The 18,222-nt window shown below is 53.5% G+C and overlaps 5 protein-coding genes across 5 annotated transcripts; 3 read left to right on the top strand and 2 right to left on the bottom strand.

Moving 5' to 3' along the window:
- The first annotated feature begins 581 nt into the window (after positions 1-581).
- On the top strand, positions 582-4,030 carry V8C40DRAFT_246426 (uncharacterized protein). The gene is made up of 3 exons (XM_083216110.1): positions 582-980; positions 1,121-2,156; positions 2,218-4,030. The coding sequence occupies exons 1-3, from the start codon at positions 858-860 to the stop codon at positions 3,753-3,755; spliced, it is 2,697 nt and encodes an 898-aa protein (XP_083072480.1). The 5' UTR covers positions 582-857; the 3' UTR covers positions 3,756-4,030.
- A 687-nt stretch (positions 4,031-4,717) lies between these two features.
- Positions 4,718-9,298, top strand: V8C40DRAFT_246424 (uncharacterized protein). Its single transcript, XM_083216109.1, has 2 exons — positions 4,718-8,359; positions 8,413-9,298. Exons 1-2 carry the CDS (start codon positions 5,161-5,163, stop codon positions 8,949-8,951), a joined length of 3,738 nt encoding a protein of 1,245 aa, XP_083072479.1. The 5' UTR covers positions 4,718-5,160; the 3' UTR covers positions 8,952-9,298.
- A 220-nt stretch (positions 9,299-9,518) lies between these two features.
- On the top strand, positions 9,519-11,818 carry V8C40DRAFT_246420 (gamma-tubulin). The gene is made up of 7 exons (XM_083216108.1): positions 9,519-9,578; positions 9,651-9,691; positions 9,842-10,008; positions 10,102-10,284; positions 10,352-10,645; positions 10,722-11,186; positions 11,281-11,818. Exons 1-7 carry the CDS (start codon positions 9,571-9,573, stop codon positions 11,509-11,511), a joined length of 1,389 nt encoding a protein of 462 aa, XP_083072478.1. The 5' UTR covers positions 9,519-9,570; the 3' UTR covers positions 11,512-11,818.
- Positions 11,660-13,008, bottom strand: V8C40DRAFT_246417 (metal-dependent protein hydrolase). Its single transcript, XM_083216107.1, has one exon. It carries the CDS (start codon positions 12,923-12,925, stop codon positions 11,855-11,857), a length of 1,071 nt encoding a protein of 356 aa, XP_083072477.1. The 5' UTR covers positions 12,926-13,008; the 3' UTR covers positions 11,660-11,854.
- A 901-nt stretch (positions 13,009-13,909) lies between these two features.
- V8C40DRAFT_24274 (camp-regulated phosphoprotein/endosulfine conserved region-domain-containing protein) lies at positions 13,910-15,093 on the bottom strand. The gene is made up of 2 exons (XM_083215276.1): positions 14,951-15,093; positions 13,910-14,707 (listed from the first exon to the last, which is right to left on the bottom strand). Exons 1-2 carry the CDS (start codon positions 14,984-14,986, stop codon positions 14,249-14,251), a joined length of 495 nt encoding a protein of 164 aa, XP_083072476.1. The 5' UTR covers positions 14,987-15,093; the 3' UTR covers positions 13,910-14,248.
- Positions 15,094-18,222: the final 3,129 nt, after the last annotated feature.

Below are 18,222 nucleotides of genomic sequence, written 5' to 3'. Positions count from 1 at the left end.
CCATGTCGCCATTGGCCGCCATGAGTCCACCTCTTGCAGTCCCCCAGCTCGGGGCAGGGCAGGGATTCATTCCGCCATTGAACCCTCCAGGGCGCAGACAGTAAATCCAGGTGCGTAATGCACCGTGTGTCCGCTGCAGCTTACGCGCCGACCTTCTCCGCATTTGTCGTTGCCCGCACTGTGACGTCCTGGAGCTAGTCACATCCACTGACACGGCCCACTGAGCACCCGCTGCATCAGCGCTCAGTGCTGCTGCACCTCAGATGCTTGCGGGTACTGTACCTACTACCGTCGCGGTACCTGAGTGCTCAATGGCCGCCAAGCTGGCTGAGTGCTCCGGTCGCTGTGCTCTTCGCCGTGACTCGCCGTGGTCCCACCGCTAAAGTTCAAATCAATGTTGCCTCATCGCCTCCCTGTCGGTGTGCCAGTGCCAGAGCCGGGTCTGCGTCACTGCACAGTCATGTAGCCGCAAAGTACCTATCTCAAGTATCTGGTACTTGCGTTAAACTCTCCAGTTTCCGGCTCGCCTACCCCAGTCAGCCTGGCGTCTGGAGCTTCTGCTTCTCTCCCAACCACGCAATCGTCATCTCTCCTCTTCCTTCTCTCTTCTTCAACCAACTCCCATTTCCTTCTCCACACAAAAAGCATCACATCGCCTCACATTGCCTTCAATATTGCCATCTGTCCTTTATCGCCCGTGTTTATATACCTGAGCCGCCAGCTCTCGATAGCATCCATCAACGGGGGAAAGTTGTTATCGCGTGAGTCGCCTCTCCCGGTCGCCCACCGCTTCGTCACCGTCCTCATTGTGCTGCATCTTGCTAACACAGCATCGTCACCACGACAGGCTGCCCATCATGGCTTCTGCCCCCCAGCTTGTTCCGGAGACCATGGTCACCCTCAAGGTGACCTTCGAGAATACCACTCGCCGCGTCAAGATGCCGCTGCGCGACATGGTGCCTAATATTCTCGAAGCCAACGTACGTGCTTCCATCAATCTTTCATCGTTTATACTTGCCCAATCATCGTAATTTTTTTCGACAACGCAACCATGCCATGCATTGGGTGCCTCATTTGAGTCTTACAGACATATTTGATAAATGCTGACACTTCTGTCCAGATCCGACACTTCCTCCACATACCACTTGAGACCCAGGTCATCATCGAACGCTACTCCGACTCTGCCAGCGCCTTTGTTGTTCTCGACTCTAGTAACGCGCCGGTCTACAAGCAACTGTATAGAGCCGCCAAAGCCAAGTCAAAGTTGAAACTGCGCGTGTTTATTCCCGACCTGCAGCCAAAGACTACACCAAAGCCGGTCACAGTGGAGGACGAGCCCGAGGCGTCCGTAGCAGAGCCCTACGAGTCTACCGAAAAGATTACTCCTACCGAGAGCGAGGAATCATCGTCAACGGCTGAACCTGCCACAGAGATGTCGGTGCCTTCTGCGGCCCCGTCTTCAATCACCTTGCTCTCCGGAGTTGAATTGCCCCTACGAACCTCTTCTTCTATCCAGCTCGATACACCTGAGGTGACCAAGGTGGAGGAGGAGACTGAGGCTGCTACTCAGAAGCAACCAGCAAACTTCGCTCAGTCTGCTCCCTTCGACCCTCAATCAATATACTCATCGTTCGAGGACTACTGTGCTCCCGCCGCGCAGTCACACCATGTCATTGCTCCCGCCCCATTCGCCGTCTGCTGCAACAACTGTGAAAAGACTGTTTCAGACGTGCACTATCACTGCCAGACCTGCGATGACGGCGACTTCGACCTCTGCCAGGCTTGCGTTGACCAGGCCGTCAGTTGCTATGACGACAACCACTGGCTCATTAAGCGGACCATGATTGACGGCCAGCTCATCGCCAGCAGCACCGAAAGAATTGAGCCCAAGGCCCAAACCAAGAAGCAGACCGAGAGCCCCGTTCAGGAGGCCTCTATTATCCCATCAATTGAGAACGTCGAGAAGGAAGAGAAGGAGACTCTCAAGATTTCCCGCCCTGAGAAGGCCTCGGAGCAACCCGCTCTCCAGGCGTCGCCGGATGCCATGAATGATCTTCCCTTCTTCGTTCCTATTCACCCATCGTTCGTGGGTGCCCCTCCAGTTCCGAGGTGGTCCTGCATGGGCACCATGCGAACATGCAACTGCTGTGTCCAAGGTATGTTTGAACGCATCTCCTTACATCCATGAAATATGCCAAACTAATCAATGATTTACAGAACTTCCCGAATGGGAGTTCCTCCACTGCACATCTTGTGAGGACTTTGACCTCTGCCAAGCATGCTTCGGCAAGGATGCCCATGGCCACCACCCCAAGCATGCCTTTGTTCCTGCTGTTGCAGGCACCAAGATGCCAGATCACATTACTGTGAAGATGGGCGCTGGCCGCAACCAGGCGCACCACGCCATCTGTGACGGCTGTGACAAGTACATCACTGGTGTCCGCCACAAGTGCCTCGACTGCCCAGACTGGGATTACTGCTCCGACTGCATCCCCAACGCTGCGTTTGTCCATGCCAACCACCGCTTCGCGCCCATCTATGAGCCTCTGGCAGACCTCCATGCCTGTGCGGCTGCTCAGCCGGTGCACATGGGTATCTGCTGTGATGGCCCCCTGTGCTCCAACACCCAGGGCTATCCTACCTACATTAGAGGCGTGCGCTACAAGTGCGCAGTCTGCCACGACCTTGATTTCTGCGCAAGCTGCGAGGCCAACCCTGCCAATGACCACAACAAGACCCACCCTCTCATCAAGTTCAAGACTCCTGTTCGCCACGTCAGTGTTACCACCACTGGCGAGCACCAGGATGGAAAGCGCATGCCTCCTATGGGTGACCGCGCCAAGAATGCCTCCAAGCCTTCCGAGGTTCCGACCTTGAGCCCTATCCAGGCCGTCATTCCCGAGCCAACCGTGATTGATGCCAAGCCTGAGGAGCCTGAGACTGAAAATGTCGAGGTTAAGCAAGAGCCCGAGGTTGAGGCTGAGACCAAGGAGGTCGAGGTCAAGGAGGAGCCTACCCCTGAAATCAAGGAGGAGGTTGAGGAGGAAAAGGCTGCTGAGCCCGTCCCATCAGTCAATGAGCACGATCTCCGGGCCGTCTTCATTCGCGACTCCGTCTCTGATGGCACAATCATGCCACCCAACCACGTCTTTGAACAGACATGGGTGCTTCGCAACGAGGGTACCGCTACCTGGCCTGCTGGATGCTCCGTCAAGTTTGTTGGCGGCGACTACATGGGCCACGTTGACTCTGCCCACCCTGCTGGCATCTCGGAGCTTGTGTCGGCATCAGAGTCGACAGTCTGCTACGCCCCGCTTGCCCCCGGCAGCGAGTTCCCCTTCACCGTGCTGCTCCGCACTCCCGCCCGCGCTGGCCAGATCATCTCTTACTGGCGTCTGACTACGCCTGAGGGATTCAAGTTCGGCCACCGCCTCTGGTGCGACGTCAGTGTGCGCATGCCGCCTGCTGAGGTCCTACCGGCGACCACGGTTGAGGAGCCCAAGAAGGAAGAGGATGCCCAGACCGGCAGCGTCATGATCTTCCCTAAGCTTGACAAGGAGTCACCTCACTCTAGCATGCACGCAGAGATGCAGGCCGAGTCCGTCTCTGGAGCCCCCGAGACCGATGCTCAGACTGAGGAGTACGAGTGGGATGGATCCGACGACGGCTTCATGACCGACGAAGAGTATGACATCTTGGATGCCTCCGATGAAGAATATCTAGAGGATCGCGAGAACAAGAAGCTGAGGAAGTAGGGGATGTGTGTTTTATGAGCAAGAAATTTTGTAACGGAATCTGGGATCTTTGGCGTGCATTTCTTTTCCTTCTTCCCTACCAAACGGGTAACAGTACTGTACTTTTCTCCATCCCCTCTTAACTTTGGGATTCTTTTTCGCTGGCAGTCACCATGGCCTGAGTTCTACTGTCGGCCTGCGGGACGAGTCTGGCACCACTCTCGTTTGATTTCCATCTAGTAATTGTAGGATTTGATTAGGAATAGGACGCTATTATTGACTGTTATTATTAACTACCAGTATTGGTTTACTTTGGTTTTTTTTTCCTGCTTTAATTTTCCCTCTTTTTCTTTTTTCCCTTTTCCTTTCTTTTTTCCTTGGCCTCCGCTCCCACGCCCTCTCGTGATGTGAGGTCGCCCTTGTTAGGCGTCTTTGCCTGTTTTTTTTTTTCTTTTTTCACAGCTGGGTGGGTGGTGCTCGGTACGGGGTACCAAATGAGTACTTGTGATCCGTCCTCGCAGTCGGGCGGCGTGATTGGCTGGAGCAGCGACGTGTGAGTGCAAAAAATTCTGACATGGTGACGTTAATGGGCAAAGGCACGCCCGGGAGCTGCAGCAGCGATGGTGTGCTGCCTTGGCCTGGCATGTCCGGTTGGTAGCGCCGCGGTAGCAGTGACCTCAGCCGCGGCAGTCACCAGATCACCTGCGTGCAGCAGCAGCCATCAACTGACAGCTGCTGGAAGCGCCGGCTTACCTAAGGCAAGTTGTTACAATAAGGCCGGTGTCCTGCCTCTGGTTTCTTTTCGCCTCAGGCATAACCTCACATAACCTGGCATAACCTGGAGCGAAGAGGGGCGCAGAAAAGCGGGCCCCTAAACCTGCTCCCTCATCCCTGTACTCGTACGTGCCCGCTATCTATAACCTAAGGTATAACCCCTTGCCGGCCGCGCTGCTCGTCCCTCGTTTTTTCCCTCTCTCTGCGCAGGTGCCGCCAAAACAAGCTGCGGGCCATCACTCGACTCGACTTTTTCAAACACCGTCGCGGGTTGTCGTGTCAACTCTCAGCAACGGCCAGGGCTGGATGCCACCAACTTGCATCAGCGCTGCATCGCGACGACCGTTGATGAGCCCCTGATTTTATTTGCTCGTTTGCCGCACTCTCTCTTTTCTTGCGGTGAATCGCTTTGTGCTCGCTGCGAGTGCTTGGCCCTTTGACGGCGTGTTATTTTTATTTTTTTTCTTTTTTTTTTCGCCTCCCACTTCTGCCTCTGTGGACTCCCGCTTTTGTCCCCTTAGGCCGTTTTCATCCACCTACCCTGACGCGACGCAGCACATATATTACCATCGCGCCTCGTCGCTAACTACTCCACCGTTGTCCTCTTTTTCCCATCTCCCCTCCCCATCATCATCTCTCTACTGTCGCCGCCATGGTGACCTTCGCCCTCCCCGGCGAATACGACGGCGCGGATGTTGCCAACGGCACTCCCAAGTCACGTCCTCCTCTGCCCTTTGCGAAGCGCACTTACGTCGCGACGCCCTATGCCAACAAGCGCCTGTCAACGTCTGCGGCTTCATCGCGCAAGCTGCTGATTACGCGCGATGAGACGATGAACCAGGACCCTGTGTCCTCGTCACGCAACAACCTCTTCAGAGCAACAGCGGTCGAGAGCCCTCCGACAAGCACCACCTTCTCTCCCACCAATCTGCCCCAGAGCACGATGAAGAAGGTTTTTGCTCCTGGCGTGACGCCCATGTCAAATCGCGTTTATCGCGAGAACACTGCTCGCGCGACGCCGCGCGGCTTGGCTGCTAACTCGTCAGACAAGGAGCTGTTCAACATGCGAATCTCATCGCCTCCTCCAGAGCTGACTGGCGAAGTCCTGGCGAACAAGGTTCCAAAGGACTGGAATTCTAAGGGATCCATCTACGCCGATCAGTTCTTGGCTCATCTCTGCCCTCCAAACCTCGACGACGAGCAGCGTCGCCAGTTCTTCTGCATTCTCGATCTACGTCGACTGAAATATGCCGCCAACGAGATCTTCACCAAGAAGAGCTGGAAGCTCAACATCATGAACTTTGCCAAAGAGTTCGAAAAGAGTCGGTCTATCATCCTGCTCCGATATGGACTTTACGAGTTCCAGAGCGTCAAGCCATCAAAGGAAGTTCTCAAGAGATGGCGACGAGAGCACGGCTTGCCCGATCCCGTGGAAGAGGCAGACGAGGAGGCAGCCGAGGCTCTGGACGGCACGCCAAGCAAACCAGCGACTGCCAAGAAGCGCAAGGCTGATGACAACTTGTCAAAGGAGACTGTTGATGCTACTGAGAATGTGGCCTCGGCGGTTAAGCGAAGGGCCACCGTCAGAGATGAAGAAGACGAGCCTACTGCCGCTACCCCAGCTCCTATGAAGAATAAGAGAAAAGCCACCATCACCGAAGAGTCACCCGCCAAGCTGCAAAAGACGCCTTCTTCTTCCGCCAAGTCGCTCTTTGAGAAGATTGCCAACAAGCCGGCTGCAAGCCCCGTCCCCGTCAAGGCAGTTGAGAAGAATGCTGCCAACGGCAGACTTTCTCGCTCAGTTTTCACTAGCTTGAAGCCCCCGGCCAACGGCGTCAGCAACGGCAACATCTTTGGCTACCTTTCTGATGCTAGCTCTGCCAAGAACAGCGGAATTGAGGCTGATGCTGAGAGCGAAAGCGAGTCTGACAATGACGAAGAAGTCGAAGAAAGCCAGGAAGCCGGTCAGAGCGACGAACCCAGCGGTGCTAGTGACGCTTCGCCTCAAGTTGGATCCAACCTGTTTAACACTAAGCCATCAACTGCCTTTGGCACTGGTGTCTCTAGTGCTGCAGGTACCCGCGAGAGCACTCCGGGACGCAGCCTGTTCGAGCGCATTACCAAGGGTCAAGATGGACAGCCCGTTCGGGCTGATGAGAATGCAGAGGAGGTCATCCCCAAGGCCCCAGCATCATCCTTGAACCAGACCTGGAATCCCACCAGCACCCCCCTCAAGTTTGCGCCTGCTGCTGCTCCTTCTACTACTCAGAACGGCTCGCTCTTTGGTAAACCAGCCTCTGCTCCCGCTGGCTCCATCTTCGCACCAAAGAGCACCGCACCATCCAACATCTTCGGCGTGTCTAAGCAAGACCAGAGCTCCAAGGCCAACACTCCTCTTTCAGAGACTGACGTGACTGGCGGAGAGTCTGATAAGGAAAACGACTCCCAGCCTGCCAAGAAGCTGTTTTCTGAACCCAAGGTGGCTGCTCTACCCAGCACCACCGCCGCTCCGCTGTTTGGTTTCAAGCCCGCTGCAGCCGAGCCCGCCAAGCCCGCAGCGACCACTACCAGTCTCTTTGGCGCTATTGGAAGCTCTGATGCAACCTCTAAGCTGTTTGGTGATGTCAAGACATCAATCCCTTCGGCGCCTACCTCCGCTCTCTTTGCTCCCAAGAAGGAGAGTGAGAAGCCCAAGGGCAACGGCCTGTTTGGTACTTCCGACGCAAATGCGACTCCCCTGACCGGCGCATCTGCAGCTCTCTTCGGCATCAAGCCGGCAGAGACGCCTGCTCCCGCTGCCGCTCCCGCCCCCGCTACCAGCCTCTTTGGCACTGCGTCTTCAGCTCCTCCTGCAACGACCGCTCCCGCTATGTCGTCCAACTTGTTTGGTACTGCAGCCCCTGCATCTACATCAACCAACCTGTTTGGATCCGCCAATTCCAGTTTCACTTCTGAGCCTGACCAGTCAACGCCCGCTCCCACTACCACCAACTTGTTTGGCGCTGCTTCATCGGCCCCAACAACTTCCCTTTTCGGCGCCTCAAGCTCTGTGCCCTCTAAGAAGGATCCTTCCCCCTCTGCCACAACTCAGCCCGCGTCTGCGCCTCTGTTTAGCTTTGGCACGTCCGCAGGCCCCAAACCCACTGAAACTTCTCAGGCCGCTGCCAAATCCCTGTTTGGTGCTCCAAAGTCCCCTCCTGCGGCATCTTCCGGCTTGTTCGCTGGAAGTCCGATGAAACAGGATGCGGCATCACCTGCTAAGAAGCAGTTTGGTCTCGGCACTGATACTTCGGCCCCTCCTCCGGTGTTCAGCTTCGGCTCAACTGGCGCAAGCTCAGGTTCGTCAAACTTGTTTGGTACCCCTGCGCCTTCTGCGCCTACTCCGGCTCCTCTCTTTGGCGCCACTCCTTCAAGTGCCCAATCGGGATCTGGAGACAGCAACGGTGGCAGCTTCAACTTCAACTTTGGATCTGGAGCAGCAGCACCCGCCTCTACAGGCAGCTTCAACAACCCTTTCTCATCTGGCAACACTGGGGGAGCCCCGGCTCCGGCATCAGCTCCCGCACCCGTGTTCTCCTTTGGTTCTTCCGCTCAGCCAGGAGGAGGATCTGGTAGCTCTGGCGGCTCTGGAATGTTCCAGTTTGGCAACGGCACCGGAAGTCAGCCCTCTCAAGCATCAACGCCCTTGTTTGGCGGCGCCTCGGCCACGACTCCCAGCGTGCCATCTTTCACTGCCACGGGGCCTTCAAGTCAACCATCGACTTCCATGTTCTCCTTTGGAGCAAGCAGCCAGCCTTCCTCCGGGTTCAACCTCGCGCCGCCAGCCGGTGGATCCTCGACCACCGGGACAAGTAAGTCACCTTTTCCGCACCGGAAAATCGCCCCGCTAAAGCGTCGGGTCTAGACTCTCCATTCAACCTCGGGGGAGGCTCTAGCTTGGCAACCACACCAGCTGGCGGGACGCCGGAACCATCGGCCCAACTGAAGACGAACACCAGCGCTGCTGAAAACAACGACGAGGAGGGCGAGAAGCATGAGCAGATCAGCCTGACCGAAGGCGTTGAGAAGGATGAAGAAGTCCTACACGAGGTTCGCGCAAAGGTGCTGAAGTTTGTCCCTGCCGGGGAAGCGTCCGAGAGTGAGGAGAAGAAGTCCAAGAGCCCCTGGGCTACCAAGGGTGTTGGATCCCTGCGCCTATTGAAGCACAAGGAAACCAACAATGTGCGTCTGCTCTTGCGAGCAGAGCCCAGAGGCAACGTCGCGATGAACCGCTCTGTACTGCCAGATTTATCGTACAAGGCGGATGAAAAGTATGTGAAAATGACTACGTCGAATGAAACGGGTGACGGCCTCGAGACCTGGATGATCCAGGTGAAGACAAAAGACATGGCCAAGGCGTTGGCTGAATCGTTGGAGACGCACAAGGCGTTAAACAAGAAATAATGTGGAGGAACATCATGTATTTTACGACCGGGCTGTTCATCAAGAAACGGAGGGATGGGGGAGCTCGTGGGGGTTGTCCTTTTTTAGCATTGCGGGCGTTAGAAAGCATTAAAGCTGGATGCACTTTGGTTTTGATTTTTGGCTGGGTTCTGTGAAAGAATGAAACTCTATATATCCCACGGAGCAATCAAGCCTTTTTGATTGTGATGATTTCCCTCTGCCCCCTTATCACCATCATGGTTCTGTAATAACATTTCTGTACTTTAATTTGGGGGTGCTGCTGTGCTGGTTGGAGAGGTGAAGATGCTTCTGTAGAAGAATTACCAAAAGTCAAGCGTTTGCAGTGCAACATTTATTTGAATAGCTGTGATGATCTTTAATGATGAAGTATTTGTTTTGTATTATAAACGATGTAAATGCTTCATTATGAAGTTGTAGAGTCCCGTGTAGAACAAGCCATCTCTCGTCTGTGGGGGCGGGGAGTCGCTATCGATAGCGGTACCTTGAGCGCTGCCAAATGCGCGTGGCGCGTCTGTAGCTCGCTGGCTCTGGTATAACCGCAACTAAACCTCCTACACCACAGCTCCCGTCGAGAGCTTGCAGCCCAACGCCAACAGCGATGCCACGGTACGGCCTTTCGAATGCCCTGGGAGAAAACATGTCGTTTGATGAACTGCGCTGACGTATTTCTCATCCTAGCGAGATCATCACCATCCAAGCTGGACAATGCGGCAACAGCAGTGAGTGTCATGCGCTTCAGGCCTCCCTCCTTTTGTTTGTTTACCGTATCGCGGGGTGTATTTGTCTAGGGAATGCGATGTGATGATAGTTGTTGATGTTTACTTTTTACTGACCGGTGGGGGGTGTTTTACTCCTTTTCTCTTGTATAGTTGGAAGTCAGTTCTGGCAGCAGCTTTGCCAGGAGCATGGAATTAGCCAGGATGGCAACCTGGAGGACTTTGCGACGGAGGGCGGCGATCGCAAGGATGTGTTTTACTACCAGAGCGACGATACGCGATATATCCCCAGGGCGATTCTGATTGATTTAGAACCCCGAGTATGTTTGCCCTGCCTCCTTCTCTATCTCTTCGCGATACAACAATACTGGGAAAGGGAGCAAGAGTGCTAATATGTGTGGTTTTGTTGGCAGGTGTTGAACAGCATCCAGACGGGTCCGTACCGAAACATTTACAACCCGGAAAACTTTTACGTGGGGAAGAATGGAATGGGTGCAGCGAATAACTGGGGTGATGGATATCAGAGCGGTGAGGCGGTTTATGAGGATGTCATGGAGATGATTGACCGAGAGGCCGATGGCAGTGATTCGCTAGAGGTAAGAACCTCTTTAGCCGTTCCCATTTATCCATCGCATGCTAATTGGAACGGTATGATTTACGCAGGGCTTCATGATGCTGCATTCGATTGCCGGAGGTACTGGCTCAGGTCTGGGGTCGTTCCTCCTTGAGCGGCTCAACGATCGGTTTCCCAAGAAGATCATACAGACATATTCCGTCTTTCCCAACACAACAAACGCCCCGGATGTCGTGGTGCACCCTTACAATAGCATTCTGTCCATGCGGAGGCTGACACAGAACGCCGACTCGGTTGTTGTCCTTGACAACGGTGCGCTATCGCACATTGCAGCAGATAGACTACACGTTCAAGAGCCGTCGTTTCAGCAGACGAACCAGCTGGTGAGTAGCGGCAATATATACGGCACACGACTCATATTGCAGAGAATGAATGGCTAAACGATGTGGTTCAATATAGGTCGCAACTGTCATGTCTGCAAGTACTACTACTCTCCGTTACCCTGGGTACATGCACAACGATCTTGTTAGCATTTTGGCCTCGTTGATACCGACGCCGCGATGCCACTTCCTTATGACGGCCTACACACCATTCACCGGTGACCAGGTTGAGCAGGCCAAGACAGTCCGCAAGACGACGGTTCTAGACGTGATGAGACGACTGCTACAGCCAAAGAACCGCATGGTGTCAACGGTGCCGGGCAAGAAGAGCTGTTACATTTCCATCTTGAACGTTATTCAGGGAGAGGTTGATCCGACAGACGTGCACAAGAGTTTGCTGCGTATCAGAGAGCGAAAGCTGGCCACATTCATCCCGTGGGGACCTGCCAGTATCCAGGTGGCGCTGACGAAGAGGAGTCCCTATATGCCCATGAGCCATCGCGTGAGCGGGTTGATGCTGGCAAACCATACGAGCATTGCTACGGTTCGTTGCTCTAGACATTGCCCCTTTTGCTATCTCCCCCCTATTTGTCTGTTTCTAGAAGCTTTCCCACGGTTGCTGACAAATGTTGGTATAGCTCTTCAAGAGAATATTAAAACAGTACGACGGCATGCGTAAGCGCAATGCCTTTATTGAGGGCTACAAGAAGACGGCGCCCTTTTCGGAAAACCTGGACGAATTTGACGAGGCAAGGCAAGTAGTATCTGACCTGATACAGGAGTACGAGGCCGCAGAAGACGCAGATTACTTGAACCCGGACAATGGCGAAAAGGCCACGTCTGCTGAGACGGACAGGCGAATGGCATGAGGTGGAACACGGCGCTTGGTTTTCGCGCCATATCATGATACGCAAACGGGACTGTTGTGCGCTGGATAGAGCGGACGGTTTCAAAACCCCCGACTGATATGACAAAGCTGGAAGAATTGGAGCGGCCGGCGTTTAAGGCAAGGAAATGCATTGCGATATATCACTGTTTTTCTTCTTTCTGTTTTTGTTTTTTATCAAAGTAGCCAGCTGGCCAAGGCAAAATCTAAGCAAAGTTGGCATATTTTGGGATCCGTTTTGAGTATGATGCTTTTTTCTCGTCATTAACGTCGTTAAAGTCCAATCCTATCCTTGTTTTATCCTTTCCAAGTCCCTCTTTTTCTATTTACAGCGCCAACGCCTTGGTAGCCATCTCCATGGCACCCTCAAACGTCTTGTTACCGCCAATGAAGCCCGCAGCATGAACAAACACACAGCCGTCAACGCCCGCGACACCATCCAGCTCAGCGTCGCGGAAGCCGCGCCAGGCCTCGGGCAGGGGCTTCCTGCTGGTGAAGCTGTCCTGGGTCTCGGGCACGCACTGGATACGCCACTTTGCGCCGGGCTGGGTGCTCTCCGCGTAGAGGACGTAGAGGACCGAGGGGTTGCCCTCGCCTTCGAGGCTGTAGAGGTGTTCCTTCCAGGGGACGCTCTGGCCCTCGAGGACGAGGATGCGGCCCTGGGGGTCGTGCTTGAGGCGCTGGTCGAAGGCGGTTTGGACGATGGAGCGGGCGGGCAGCCAGGCGTTTGTCATGAAGTCGAGGGTGCGCTCGAACTCGTCGCCGATGCGGGCGCTGGCCTTGAGGAAGAGCTCGTCTTCGGCTTGTTGGGCTGCTGCTGGGTCGGACGGCTTGGGGTCGTTCCAGGCGGGGTTGAGGCGGCCGACCATTGCGCCGAGGGTGAAGCCGCCGGAGGAGAAGCGCTGCTCGATGCCCGCTGCGGTGAGGGCGTCTCTGTCGTAGCGTGAGATGCCGTTGTCGTGAGCGTCGACGGCCTCGATGAAGTTTTCGTAAATCTTGTTGTACAGCAGATCAACGTCCGGAGCAGCCTCGTCCTCAACCTTAAGCTTCTGAGCGATCAACTGTCGTCCAAAGTGCATATACACGAGCCCCGCGGACGACAGCTTGGTGTTCTTCCCCGGGAAAGTGGTGGTGAACCCCCGCTGGTGGTGGTCGTAGCGATTCCGCTCAGCATCATATTCACCACCGACATCGACGACGGTGTGGCACGTCTCGAGCGTCTTGGGGTCGCGCGTGCGCACGAGGGCGCTGTCGCGGTACGAGGGGAGCATGCGCAGCATGTGCACGGCGAGGGCCTCGTCGGCGTGGAAGTGGCCGTTGTGCGTGCCGACGAGGACGTCCGTCTTGAGTCTCTTGGGAGCGGATTCGGCCATTGTAGTGAGTAGGCGGCGGAACATAGACCTATGGAGGGATAATTTGGGGTGAATGTTTGGGAGAAGAGAGAAAGGGAAATGGGCTTTGTAGATGTGATGGTTTTGGGCTAAAATTTTGGGAGGGAAGAGGACGAGGCTGTGGGGGATTGGGCCAATTGGGGGAGGGCATCCCCGCTATGGCACCCCGCTGGAGGGACGAGGCTGCCCCTCTATTGCAGCTGCTGGTGGTGATATACCCCGGGCTTACTATTGTGATTGCTCTGGTTGGTGCTAATATTTGACGGATTGTGCCTCATCCATCTCCTGGCTGTCACGTCTTAGATATGTACAGGAATGCTGAATTATCGCTTCGAATTGGTTACCTTGTTACCCTTACATACGGTATTATCAGCCTTCGTTTATTTGCCCAATTTGCAACACAGCCGGCGAATCATCCATAGCGCCATCCAATCCCCATCGAATCAACGGCAGTGTTATTCCATATCAACACACAGCACACGCGTATATATCCTGAATAAGTATGTAAGACACATAAGGAGATGTAGGAGGTGTGTGAATGTCAAGTACATAATACTATCGGCGGCCGGAAACAATCTAGCAACAGTTCAACTACCTCATCTCGGACTCGCAAAGCAATGCAAGCACAACCCAAAAAATTGGAATAAGTAGACAAGATAAGCGAAGAGAAAAATCGTCAAAAAAAAAAAAAAAACAGAAAGTACCAAAAAGAAGAGAGATCACACAACATACACCAGTCTCTCGCCTCTCCTCTTGTCCATTGTTAAAAATAGCACAGAAATAAACGCAAAGCACCATGAAGAGATAATAAGAAAAAAAGAACAGATCCAAGACATGGCTTGTCCATTGGTACTTGAGGGTTAATTGTTCGTTTGTGGGTTTTCTCTTTTTTTTTTTCTGCGCAAGATTCATGTCGCCCGAGATTTGATAATGAACATTTCCCTTCCGCCCAGTCCCTAGTAAACGCCAATAAAATCAGAAGGAAGAAAAAAACTGAAGCAAGAAACTAAGGCTCGTCAAACAACAGAATTTTCTCATCCCACTTCCAGTCAATCCTTTCATCTCAGTCTCTTCCACCCCCTCTCCTCGTAACAAGCATCTTCGTACATGAAATTTAAGCAAGGCAGGATGAACGAAAACAAGGGTGAAGAGAAAATCTCATTCCATTCATGTTTGCTTCGGCACACGTTGTCTGTGCCGGTCATCATGCCGCCTTCAAATAAAACTCCCCATAAAGCATTCCTTTTGCATCTCATTGCCTCCATACTACAATGTAGTCCCATCGCTCGCATCGGCGGGTATATGTCGAATCCGGCTATGCATGCGAGGTTATTGCCGAAGAGGCATGGCCTCTCCAGCAGCAATGGGCGCTGAAGTCAGTCCGGTGACGACGGGCTTGGCCTCGACGCCCTCAGCTGGCTGGTCCTGGTCCTTTTTCTCGTCACCGCTCAGCGTTACCTGGCCCTCGGCCGACGTCTCTCTGTTCAAGAAGCTGCCCTCCTTGACGGGGCTACCGGCCTGGATGCCTGGGATTGATCCGCGGTGAGTGTGGCCGGGGGCGTTGGGGCCGCCGTTGGTGGGCGATGTCAGGTGGGGGATGTTCTCGGGGACCGGGTGCTGCGAGCCTACGGCGCCAGCGTCCACGCCGTCACCCTTGCCAGCCTTGGACATGGCATAGTCGCCTGAGTCGAAGTATTTGCGGTCCTTGAGGTGCTTGGCGAAGTGGTCGGATCGGGAGGGCAGCTTGCCGTAGAGGCGGAAGAGACGCTGCTCATCCGGCGAGAGCGACTAAAGGGCGCAGTTTGGCGGGTTAGCAAATACGTGGCCTTGAAGAGCGATGCGATTCTGATGCCCGGAACATGATTTTCCTTTGCATTGCTCGTGTGACTCAACATGGGGGCGGTGTCAAAGTTGCCAGCGGCGTCATGGGCTTCCCATCTGGCCTTGCCTGGCAATTTACCCCAACGCTGGGCCAAGCGGAGGAGGGGTAAGGGAACGGAACAGCATAGGACAGGCAATGGTGGCTCTCACATTGATGTCGACCTTGTTCTTCTGGTGAGGGTTCATGATCACTCGATTCAAAGGTCAAACAGAGGTATTCGAATCGACTTGTCCTCAGACCGCTCGTCGCACTGGCACAAACAAACGAGGGCAGTCCAACTCTAGGGCCTCGGGAAAAGTCGACGAGTTTCGTTGTGCGTTAAGCGTCAAGAGGGGCGGATGCGGGGGAACAAAGGGCCAGTTGAGTCGAGTTGAAGAGGGGAAAAAAGAAGGAGAAGAGTCAAAAAGAGAGAATCGGGAGTTTCGTTGGATAAGAGGAAGAAGAAGGGGGAAAATATTGACGTGAATAAGAAAAATAAAAATAGTCGGTCCCTGAAGGGTCAGGTCTAGGTACTCGTAGTGTCCAGTCTGCTGCATACACCAAGGCCAAGGTACTGTCACAAGAGGGGACAAGGAACAAGGAGCAGGTGATCCAGTTGATCGATGGGCCTTTGGGCCGCGTTTTGGTTGGCTCGGCAGTGGCTGAAGCAGCTGCAGCTGTAGCTTCAATGCTCCAAAAATGCGCTGTGCTGCTACTGCCCAATGCCCTTCCACTTGGTTTGGTCTTCCGTTTCGAGGGTTGATTGATTTGCATTTACAGTGTCGATTCATTTATTCATTTCAATCACCCTTTTCTTTTTTTCTGTCAATTTTTTTTCTTGCTGTTTTCGCAAACTGTTCATCTACGGGGTAGCTTATAACTGGGAATGTGTCACTCCTAAGCTGAGCTCAGGTACCTATCAAGCTACGATTAACCCACCTGCATTTGATACCTGCCCAACAGTGGGTTCTTGGCTCGAAAATGCGGGCTGAATGTTCTCTGCGTGACGGAGCATTGTGCATGAATCTACCTAGCAATTACCTATCTCGTAAGTAGAATGCAATTCGCAGTACTGGTACCTGATAGAGGTGTTGAGAACGGCATTTGTCCGGCAAATGCACTCTTGTTTCATTTCATGCATTGGGAGGCGCCGACGAAGAGGGGTTCGGCGATCAACTCTTAGCATCGACAAGAGACACATGAGGTCAGCGTGTTTAACCGGATACAAGGACAAAGCGAGCTACTACAAGAGCACCATTATGCATACCGAGACAACCAATACCTTAGAAGAGACACATACAATCAAGCTGCGATGCCGTCACCACGCACTTCCCCTTCGTTCTGAAACAGATGGGGGTCCTACAGGAGGGTCATCCGTGCCCACAAGGGTCCTTGTGTCCACTGGATCGGAAGCGTTTTAACACTTATCTTGCCTCTATCCACTCGGGGACATGTCTATCTCGCAACAACCTAACACATATGTACTGTAAGGCACACTGGACTGGCTATTGATTAGTTTAAATCACCTCGTACTGTAGCAGTTGCCTCAGTCATCGGCAAAGTCGTGAGCAAGCCGCGGTGACACTTTGTTTGAATATGACGTAATCAATGGCACGCTCTCCACCTGTCCAGTCACCAAAGCCGAGTGACGTCGTGCCATTTTATGACGCCGTTCTCGTTCTACATACTGTCACTGTAGAGTACATGTCGGCTGGAGGCATGCGAGTTGGCTGTTTATCACTGTCAATACTTGATACAAATGCTTGATTCTGAGCAACGCACCATGGGAATCGATATGAAGGTTGGCATAATTCACACTGCCACCATCTTCCATCCTTATCCAAATGTGCCATCTGCTTTCTAGGCCAGAACGGGCCAAAAGTCAAAAAGACCCCCCATGATCCGGAGTTTTCGATGGCCAAACGCTCACCAGTCACAGTCATTCTAAGACGCAAATCTCGCCCTAGAGCAAATACGACAGCCAGTCACATCACCCACAGCTGTGATGCCCCTCCCTCCTGGCTCTCGCTCTCGCCCTTTACCTTGCGCCCTTTAGTCTTGGTTGTGCGTGTTGCAAAATGGGCGGACCAAAAGTCAATTGACTTGACATGACTGCCTTTATCCATTGGGCAAGGCCTGTCACTGTCCAGCACACTGGAGCGTTGGAGAGCTGCAGACACTTGGTTGATAGACTTTCATACTTGTTCTTGCACCCAGTTTGCTCGCACATGGCCAGAACTGCCGCATTCCTTGAGTTATAGACAAGATATGCGGCAATTGCCAGGTTGGTTTCGTTTCATGTAGAGCCAATCACAGGTAATGCATGTGTACATGCAGCCTTTTATCAGCCCTGTGAATTAGTATTGGAACGATAATGAGAGTTGAAGCCCATTCTGTTGTGGTCGTCCCACCGGGTCATCCCACAAGCCGTACCTGCGGAGTTTGTGACAGGACCCGGAGCGTACTGTACTGTCCTGTACGAACCCTGCCTTTGCAGCCCGTTGCATGGATTGGATTCCTCTTGGTAATGAATACTGCCGCAGGACGCATAGACCCGGTGCGCTACGGAGATAACAGAGGAATATTGATTAGGATTTCGTGCTTGGTCAGCTTCTCCACGTCGGAACGGCATGGCATTGCATCGGCATGGCATGATATGATGTGCAGAGCGGAGCAGGCGAGACGGTGAGGAGCCACGGTGTGTGCTCGGTGTGTGTTGTACTCCGACTGCTACGGTAGAGAAAGGAGAAAGAGTAAGGTTTTATATGGGCGTCTCATATCTCCCTTGCATCGACTGCAGATTAATTGAATGCATATCGTACCATCATCCAGGCCGAAGTGGTGGTGTCTCTTCTCGGCGTCTAGCGCGGCTTTCCCGATTCTCACTATTCGCCTCGGCTTCCGAATGCCAATGAGCCTGGCCGATGGTGTAACACACAGCCAAGACTGCTCGGGGGACGAAATCCGCATGAAGTGTCTCGTCCCTGTGAGCTGTCTGCAGGGTTTGTATGGTTTACATGATATATGAGAACATCACCTTGAGCACATGACGCAATGCATCGGTTGCATGTTGCCATCGCCAGCTGAGATGGGTGTGTTTCTCCAAGGAGTAGAGGCATGGGGGCAGTATTACTGACATTTGATGTTTACATCTTTCCCTGTGCAAAGACAAGGAGACAGAAATAGTTATAGTAGTGTGCTAGCATTCCTCATTAATAATTACTTTAGTTGGGGATGGTTGTGGTCGGCTCTGTATGGATTTGGCGGAGTTTGAGGAGAGTCGGCTATAACTCCCCGTATGACAGTAGCAACAACATCAACAAACGCCTTAGATTTGACACAAACTGCAACCCACTGCCTCATACAAATCATTAAATGCCCGATTTCTTCTCTTGCCCCATATAGCCCCATAGTCCCTTTCCGCAACAGCGTACTTGCTCCT

The sequence above is a fragment of the Trichoderma camerunense genome, assembly GCF_050948025.1.
Source record: "Trichoderma camerunense strain CBS 138272 chromosome Unknown V8C40scaffold_10, whole genome shotgun sequence".
Lineage (NCBI taxonomy): Eukaryota > Fungi > Ascomycota > Sordariomycetes > Hypocreales > Hypocreaceae > Trichoderma > Trichoderma camerunense.
This window is presented reverse-complemented; position numbering and strand designations above follow the sequence as displayed.